Source organism: Planococcus citri, chromosome 3 (genome assembly GCF_950023065.1).
Source record: "Planococcus citri chromosome 3, ihPlaCitr1.1, whole genome shotgun sequence".
Taxonomy (NCBI): Eukaryota; Metazoa; Arthropoda; class Insecta; order Hemiptera; family Pseudococcidae; genus Planococcus; species Planococcus citri.
The window spans coordinates 7,474,003-7,482,676 of NC_088679.1; the positions used below are offsets into that span (position 1 = coordinate 7,474,003).

General features: G+C 36.8%; 2 protein-coding genes across 7 annotated transcripts in view; one reads left to right on the plus strand and one right to left on the minus strand.

The window, feature by feature from the left end:
- Nucleotides 1-4,781, minus strand: part of LOC135839255 (ranBP2-like and GRIP domain-containing protein 4) — a 35,971-nt gene extending 31,190 nt beyond the window's left edge. For 4 of the 6 annotated variants that reach the window (XM_065355196.1, XM_065355194.1, XM_065355195.1 and 1 more), the window contains exons 1-14: nt 4,527-4,781; nt 4,189-4,414; nt 3,944-4,111; nt 3,715-3,878; nt 3,490-3,635; nt 3,114-3,409; nt 2,937-3,037; nt 2,730-2,853; nt 2,425-2,652; nt 2,246-2,351; nt 2,003-2,165; nt 1,773-1,918; nt 1,487-1,634; nt 184-1,362 (exon numbers count right to left, since the gene is read on the minus strand). In XM_065355196.1, coding sequence (XP_065211268.1) covers nt 184-1,362; nt 1,487-1,634; nt 1,773-1,918; nt 2,003-2,165; nt 2,246-2,351; nt 2,425-2,652; nt 2,730-2,853; nt 2,937-3,037; nt 3,114-3,409; nt 3,490-3,635; nt 3,715-3,878; nt 3,944-4,111; nt 4,189-4,414; nt 4,527-4,598 — 3,267 coding nt within the window. In that variant the 5' untranslated portion in view covers nt 4,599-4,781. The remainder of the gene's footprint in view (nt 1-183; nt 1,363-1,486; nt 1,635-1,772; nt 1,919-2,002; nt 2,166-2,245; nt 2,352-2,424; nt 2,653-2,729; nt 2,854-2,936; nt 3,038-3,113; nt 3,410-3,489; nt 3,636-3,714; nt 3,879-3,943; nt 4,112-4,188; nt 4,415-4,526) is intronic. The other 2 variants (XM_065355197.1, XM_065355198.1) reach the window with 2 other exon arrangements.
- Nucleotides 4,782-5,044: 263 nt separating this feature from the next.
- Nucleotides 5,045-7,466, plus strand: LOC135839260 (RNA-splicing ligase RtcB homolog). Its single transcript, XM_065355208.1, has 8 exons — nt 5,045-5,296; nt 5,354-5,549; nt 5,638-5,768; nt 5,846-6,239; nt 6,313-6,488; nt 6,573-6,707; nt 6,776-6,940; nt 7,007-7,466. The coding sequence occupies exons 1-8, from the start codon at nt 5,201-5,203 to the stop codon at nt 7,232-7,234; spliced, it is 1,521 nt and encodes a 506-aa protein (XP_065211280.1). The 5' UTR covers nt 5,045-5,200; the 3' UTR covers nt 7,235-7,466.
- Nucleotides 7,467-8,674: the final 1,208 nt, after the last annotated feature.

The following is an 8,674-nucleotide window of genomic DNA, read 5'->3' on the forward strand; positions in this document are numbered from 1 at the left end:
TAGAAGAGCTTCGAAATCGAGCAAAAATAGGGCCTTAACTTGTACCATGGAAGGGGGAAGTTGACCAAATATATTATTTCAGAGTGAAGATTCGTCGAATATCTTTTAGATGTTCACTTTAGGCCAAAACATTCGTCTACATAATATAAAGAAAATGCTGACTTCCAAAGTCACTCCACTCACCTCATCGGGCAGCGGAATAATCGGTTTAAAATCAGGAATCGGATCGTGTTCGACCGGTTCGACTTCGTCATCGTCATCCTCATCTTGAGGTATCTGCATCGGCGGAGACGGCTGAACTACCGAACTATCTGGCATCGGAATATGATACGAAGGACGAGCCGGAGTCGCCGTCGATGTAGGTGGCGTACCGGAGATCGTAGTCGACGATTTGGTAGCAGATCCAAAGGTAGTCGAAATTGGCGTACTGAATGATACGCTGGGACTAGAACCCGTATTTCCGGCAACTGTAGCGCCAGGAGTGCCGGGAGGATTTATACTAGCAGGAGTAGGAGATGAAAACGAAAACGTGAACGGTTGCCCTGCAAGTTGCTGCTGAGGAGCAAACAAAGATGTCGACAACGGCGTCGATGATGGTTGTTGGAATGGCGGCTGCTGCTGTTGCTGCTGCTGCTGCGACGATAAATAACCAGACACCGCTCCGTAGCTAGGTTCGAGTTTCGATGAAATCGACGATGCGGAATAAACCTGAGATGGCTGCGATGTGGTTTCGGCCAAAGATTGAACACCGCTGTTCAACGAAACGTTACTCAAATCCCACTGGGCTGACGTTGCGTTGAAACCCATCTGAACAGGACTTCCTACGTACGCATTTGGTGTAGCGTTCAAATGCGGATGTTTCTGCATAAAACTAGCCGTAGCTGCGGCAGCCGCGGTTCTGGGCGCGATGCTGTTCGAGCCGAAATTCGGTACTCCGTAGTTGAATTGCGGAGGTGTTTGCATGAAGGTACTCGTTGATATATTATTAACCGCTTTCGGAGTAGCTACGTTGTTGGGCAGCATTTGATGTGGCGCTTGAAGCTGTTGTTGTAAGCAGGAGACAGGTGCTGGTGTCCAAGACGAAGTCAATCCCGTCGGTAAGCTGGATTCCGACGGACCCATTGATTGGTTGACGGCTAATTTATCGAGATATTCGTCGTAATCTGGTATTATTAGTGCTTCGACTTTCTTCGTCAACGTAGAGATCATCTCGAGCAATTGGAATTGATTACTGCACAGCAGCTCTTGCTTGTTGAATAAGGTTTCCAATTTATCGGTGATTTTGGCGTTTTGCTGCAGCATCGTCTGGATGATTTTATCGCCCCATAGAGTAGCGGCTACGCTTACGCCGGCGTTAGATGACTGAAAGGGAGAAAAAAAACACCATTTTTATAAATCGAGATCGAGAAAAAAGGGTACAGAAACAATAGCTTAGGAGTATTCGAAAAAATTCTACAGATGTATGCAAAATAATGGTGCAAATTACCGCTATCGATGCATTCAAGTCGGCGTAGGATTCGTTAATCTGTTCGCAAACGCTGTCAGAATAATCGTTCGATTTGATTAGATGCATTCCTACGATACGTTTACCTTCTTCGATCAAAGTAACAGCAGTTGCTTTCGTTATGACGCTTCTAAAGCAAATTCATACAAAAAAAAGTTCGTTAGCGATAAAATAAAACTCAATTTTCCAGTAAAGTACGACGTAAGTGGATAATTTTTGGACAGGGGAAGGAAATCGTGAAAATCAATCTATGTCCATTTCAACTAACCCATGATATTCGAAAATCGATTTCGGTGTATTCGTGATGGTCTGATTTCGAGCAATATTCTCCAAAAGAGGCAACGCAGTTTTCCAATACAACGCCGCACGTTCTTCTAACGATGATGCTATATCACTATCAGACTCCACAGCCGCCTAAATCAGCGAGCATTAAAAAAAACATCTCATTAAAAAATTGATCACTCAATTGAACTACAATTTAATCTCTCGTGCACGTACCCTATTCGAGAACGTTCTACCCAAAAGCACAAGTAACGGTAAAGGCAAAGAACTACAGCCGGATAATCTGACTGCTTCGATTCCACGTTGTAACGTTGATCTACTACTCGGTATACCGCTATCAGGAATGGTTTTCGAGCACATTTGATAAGCATACTCCCACCTGGTTATATAAAGTAATACATAGAAATAATTCAATCATTTATATAAAAATAGAGTATTCTAAATAATAAACTCCCATACCATTGCTCTTGTTCGGTGGAACACATAGCTTTGGAAACGTCAGCCGGAAAAATGTGATATCTATCCGATGTGATTTGCTGATCGATGTAGGATTTCGCGCAAAATACTGAAATCAAACCCAAAGCGGAATTAATCACGCAGGCCTGACATATTTATACGTATTTCACTTGATAACTTACCACAAGCGTACAGAAAAGCATCAACGTCCAGTCTGCATAAACTTTCCGCATACGTCGTCGAGCTTGAAAGATTGTTACAGAAGGGGAGTGCGCTGAATTTTCTGGCGTAGAATTGATAATGCAGATACATGTCACTCAGTGACTTCTTGTCTGACAGCATAAGGTAGTTCACTCCAAACCAAACTAAATGATGTAATGAGATCGGATTTACGGTTTCCGTGATGATAGCTGTAATATAAAACGATTTAAGCGTTAGCTCCGCAAGTAAAAACAAAAACCCACTAAACATATGAAAATAGAAGTACTTTTTTTCTCAATATTCTCCAAAACTTGAGGAGATAATTCCGCAGGGAGATTAGAAAATGCAGCGTACGTCATGAAAAAGGACGACTTTCGGAACTTCATGTAATCCGATGTACTGTATATTTTCTACAAAAAAAAAAAAAAAAAAAAAAAAAAAATGAAAACCCATTTGTAGGCAAGTTATCAACTTCACTTTGAAGAAAACTTACTTCAGAAATACGTTCTTTCCAGTAATCGCCGACACAATTACGAAATATACTTTCGATGAATTCTTTAACGTTCCCTTGGGCCATTCCGTGAAGAACAATTTCTAAAAACAAAATATAATACAAAAATAAATTTAAATTCACATCATCACGTTACAAAACAGAAATCTAAATACGAACCAGATTGTAGAATTCTGTAGGCATTTTCAATAACGCAAACGTTATATGTTCTATACAGCGAATCGTTAGTGCTACGATCTTCGACGATTTTAAAATCTTTACTGGTTGATAAAAGTAATAAAGGTGAAGTCAACTGATTGAATTCTTTCGACGATTTGACATCTTCCCATTTCAGTTTACGATAAATGATGCTAGCAGCGTGGAAACATAATTGCCCACACATATGATTGATAATTCTTTGAAATTTCAACGATTTATGGAGTAATAAAACAGCATCTGATAAAGTTTCATCGAACCTGAAACCGAATCGGTAACATTAGCTTGAATTTTCGTAACGAATTATCAAAAATGAGCAAATGATGAATGAAAATCTTACCTAGCTAAGAACGATACACATTCGGTGATACCTTTACGAGTTAATTTAACGTCTTGGACTGCCAAAGCGAGAAGTCGTTCCAAAGATAGTAAATTATTAGCGTAGAAATCTTCTTGCAAAGAATTCGGATATTGGATTTTATACATCTGTAATCAACATCGAATAAGAATTAGTCAAGTAAAAACTAGAATGTCGACGTAATAAATGCACATCTACGGTACTCACTTTACAAATCCTGATGGCGCATTGATACCATTGCATTATCGGTGTGAAGTGACGAGGTTTTTGAAACGCTTCTTCATACGCTTCCCTAATTCTACCATTTTCAAGGTAAAACGTGAGCAGTTGTATATGCAATTCCGGACTATTCGGTTTATTTCTAATTTGTTCTGAAAATATACGACAATGTGAGAAAAAAATTTACCCGAACGAAGACTAAATAAATGCAACGAACCTTTTAAAGACGCTTCGAGCGAAGTGTAATTATCATCGTCGACTAAAAATAATTTTTTCTTCAACTTCAAAATTGTAGGATGATAGGTGAAATGTTTTTCTCCTATTGGAAACCATTGTTTGGCCTGACTCTTATCGAAAATCTCATTTTCACAAATCAATTCACAAACTGAAACGAATGAGATTATATAACATATATACTACGTAATATGCAGTTTACTGAAAAACCGAATAAATATCACATACTTTTGAGAGCCAACTCGGGCTGTTTACTGTCTGCTTGAAAAGACACGATGAACTCCTGGAGCGCTTTATATTTATCATTTAATTGCTCGTAAATCTGACCTAGAAGCTTGTGAGCTAAAGGTGAATCGTCTTTCACAGATAAGTACATCAATAAATAACGTTTCGCTGATTCGTAATCGTGCACATTGTAGTAAAGTTGTGCAATACTCAAACATCTTAAATTTCTCTACAACAAAAGAATTAGAACGACGTTATCGATTAGATCCGAGTCTTCGAAGAATAATAACAATGGAAGATGAATATATAACTGATTGTGTGAAATCAATGCCAAAGCTTACTTCTTTTTCGTTGGTGATTTTCTGCAGAACCTCCTGAGAATGCCGGTCGACATCCTTTTTAGTGCGAAACATAATGCACACACCGAATTATCAAAACACTACACGAATAATGTTAATAATACAGCATCATCGATAAAGTTAAAACATGAGTTAGTGAATACAGATTCCGCAGTATTGATGTAGTAGTTTTTCAAAACGACTTACGTGGGTTAAATTAAATTACACTGCAACAAGAGCTTTGAAATAATTCGGCATTCCGCCATATGCATACGAAATAACGATAGTGTGGAAGGAAATTCAAGGAATTCGTGCCTGTAGCCTGGTAATTTCTTGGAAAGTCTGGCTTCAAAATTTGAAAGCGCTCTCTAATGGTGAAAAAATACTACAAATTTCTGGGAATTCAACTAGCGCTCATCGCTGATTGGCTTAAAAAAGCCGCCAAACTTTGGAACTTTTAAAAGTTTGATTACTGCCAGGTAAATAAACAAAAACACGCTGCTCTTAAATTTTGATAACAACTGGGGCACCAAGAATTGTTGCATCACATTTCAACATTTTTCGACATGAAGTTGAGTTTGTTTTGTTCAGTATTTTGCTATTTTCTCTCAGAAAATTCTCATAATTTAATTAAAATTTAAAATAGATCAGATATATTGAACTCTACTCTATACAGAATGGTGGTCCGAAAGTACGAAGATGAGCTGCAGTATTTGGAGCAAGTTACTCCTTACTGTTGGAAAATCAAGAAAGGATTTCAACCAAACATGAAGGTATGCCAGTTCATCGATAAATTTTTCAAGTTCCTTTTGTAACGTTAATTTTTACAGGTTGAAGGAGTATTTTACGTTAACAAGAACCTGAAAAAACTAATATTTGAAGAACTGCAAAACTCATGCGAGCCCGGAAAAGCCGGTGGATTTTTACCGGGTGTTAAACAAGTAGCTAATGTAGCCGCACTTCCTGGTATTGTTGGAAAATCCGTAGGCTTGCCTGATATACATTCCGGGTATGGATTCGCGATCGGTACGTTTACATTTAAAAATCTTACTAATTTTGTTCAATTGAATGTTCACTCGAGTATCGAGATGGTAATTTTAATGAACATTTCCAGGTAATATGGGAGCTTTCGATATGGATGATCCTAAAGCAGTTGTATCTCCAGGAGGAGTAGGATTCGATATAAATTGCGGTGTCAGATTACTACGGACTAATTTACGCATCGATGATATCCTTCCTGTCAAAGTAAACTAAACTTATTATCTCTAATTGGTAAATAACTTCATTCGAAACCCTTTCATCGTAATATTTCAATACTACAGGAACAACTCACTCAAAGTTTATTCGAACATATTCCCGTTGGCGTCGGTACCAAAGGTACTATTCCGATGAATCGCAAAGACTTGGATGAAGTTCTAGAAACTGGTATGGATTGGTCTTTACGTAAAGGACATATTTGGGCCGAAGACAAAGATCATTGCGAAGAAAACGGTCGAATGATGAATGCAGATCCATCGAAAGTCAGTTCGCGTGCTAAGCAACGAGGTCTACCACAATTAGGAACTTTAGGAGCCGGCAATCATTACGCTGAAATCCAAGTAGTCGATGAAATTTACGATCAAAGTTCAGCTAGTAAAATGGGCATAGAAGAAAAGGGTCAAATTTGCATTATGATTCATTCCGGTAGCAGAGGTTTCGGCCATCAAGTAGCTACAGGTACGAGTATCTCATATCTCAGCTTACCTATGACGAAAGCCGAAATTCTCATGTTGATTATATGTAATTTCAGATGCACTGTCTCAAATGGAAAAGGCAATGAAACGTGATAAAATTGAAGTCAACGATAGACAACTCGCTTGCGCCTATATTAATTCTGAAGAAGGGCAAAATTATCTCAAAGCTATGTCTGCCGCAGCTAATTTCGCTTGGGTTAATCGTAGTTCAATGACATCTTTGTGTAGAGAGGTAATTCATGAATCGATGCATCTCAAACGATAGATCTGCTCAAATTGGAATCCTTGTGTGTTAATATTATACTTATGTATTTAGGTTTTTTCAAAGCAATTCAATATGCAAGCTGATGATTTAGATATGCATGTCATCTACGATGTATCTCACAATATCGCTAAAGTTGAAGAACACATGGTTGATGGCAAACCAAAAACTTTACTAGTTCATCGTAAAGTAAGCCGATAAAATGACTACTAAAGTTATACAAGAATGTTCGATAATCTTTTTTGCAACTTTTCCAGGGTTCAACTCGAGCATTTCCTCCTAACCACCCCTCAATTCCTGTCGATTATCAAGAAATTGGACAACCAGTATTGATAGGTGGTACGATGGGTACGTGTTCATATGTTTTAACTGGTACAGAAACCTCAATGACTGAAACTTTTGGCTCTACGTGTCACGGAGCAGTAAGTATCGATTAAAAAATTCTTCAGATTATCATCTCGTGAGTCCTAATCATTGTCTATTTACAGGGTAGGGCATTATCTCGAGCCAAGTCGAGAAATGCCTTGGATTACAAAGATGTTTTACAGAAATTAGAAGATTTAGGTATTTCGATACGTGTTGCTACGCCTAAATTGGTTATGGAAGAAGCTCCTGAATCGTATAAAAATGTTACCGATGTTGTAAACACATGTCACGAGGCTGGTATCAGTAAAAAAACCGTCAAACTTAAACCCATCGCCGTAATCAAAGGATAATTTCATCTTGTTCCTCGCTTCCTATTTTATTATCATGATTTTTTACTCCTAGAAATGTAACTTTTTTTTACTAAATATTTTTATCATTATTCTAAGAGTGTTCTACTTGAGTGATATTCCCACTGTGTGAAATCATGTATGTATGTAGATTGGCCCACTTTAGTACCAGGGAGAGGAGATTTTTTGTCATTCGATACTTGAGATGGTACCTAATATACGTATTTTGTTTTAATTATTCATTATTTGTTCAGATAATCTAGTCTGTTGATTGTTATCATTTTATGGTAGGGACTGTAGTTTTATATCATCACCATCCTCCTGCCAATCAACCGTCCAACTAGCAAAAGATAGGTGGATATTCTAGAAATTGAATTGGCTGACTCTTTTGTGGTCCAAAAAATCCAGTTTGTTCTCTTTAGATGCGAGTCCAAAAAGTCAGAGAACGTATTTTGGAAAAAAAATCGTAATCTTAGATCTTAGCATAAAGGAGTTTCGTCCCACGTCTATTGAGCAAAACGATTGTCACAATACAGCACAGTTGAATTTCAAAGTTACGCTTCCTCCCAAGTTTCGAGTAAAAACAAACCGTCATAGAACTACTCTAAAAAAAAAACAGAAATTGGGCCATGGTTTTTGGAATTTTCGAAAAAGGCGTCACGCGATAATGCGACTTACCAAAACAAATTAAAATTTCGATAAATTGTTCATCAAAACGTTTTTGAATATTTTTTAAGCCCAAAATCAGATTACGATTGGTTGATTTTTAGATTTGGAAACTATTGAAATTAGTAATTGAGTAGTAGGTATAAATTTTGGGAGAAATTAAAATATTTCAATGAAAATAAAAAAAGAACGCTTTTTTGGCGTTTAAAACAAAAAATTCGAATGTAAAATTTGGCAACGTTTAAAAAAAATTTCCGGCGAGAATCAAAAATACAAAATTTTCAAATTTACTCCCGAAAAAAAAAGGTTTATCATTTTCATCAAATTTGGCTTAAAACATGAAATGAAAATGTCTTTTACATCACCAAAAATGATGAATAACTATAGAAATGAGAATTTAAAAAAAAAAAAAAACAACATCTAAAATAAGTTTTGAAGTGTGTTTTTAAAACTTTTCGACGAAAAAAATATGAAAAGGAAAAATTTTGTTCTATCTTTACAATGGTAAAACTTTTCAATCAAATTTTGAAAAAAAAACACGCGAATTCAAAGTAACTCAATATTCACTTACCTTTCCACCACCAATAGGTCCTCTGATATTAAAAAAATATAATCAAAATAATAATTTTTTGAACCCTTGATGCCTTGAACCCATTTCATGAAACATGAAATAAAAACATGTCTTTTTACATCGCCAAATAAAGAACTGATGAAATGAGAATTTTAAAAAAAAACCAAAACTTTCAAAAAACAAAATTCAAAACATTTAAAATAAAT

Bases quoted from the DNA above. Each gene is read 5' to 3' on its own strand.
- LOC135839260 (XM_065355208.1), top strand. From the start codon at position 5,201: ATGGTGGTCCGAAAGTACGAAGATGAGCTGCAGTATTTGGAGCAAGTT. The intron at 5,769-5,845 runs GTAAACTAAACT...TCAATACTACAG, and splicing joins ATGATATCCTTCCTGTCAAA to GAACAACTCACTCAAAGTTT. The intron at 6,708-6,775 runs GTAAGCCGATAA...CAACTTTTCCAG, and splicing joins CTTTACTAGTTCATCGTAAA to GGTTCAACTCGAGCATTTCC.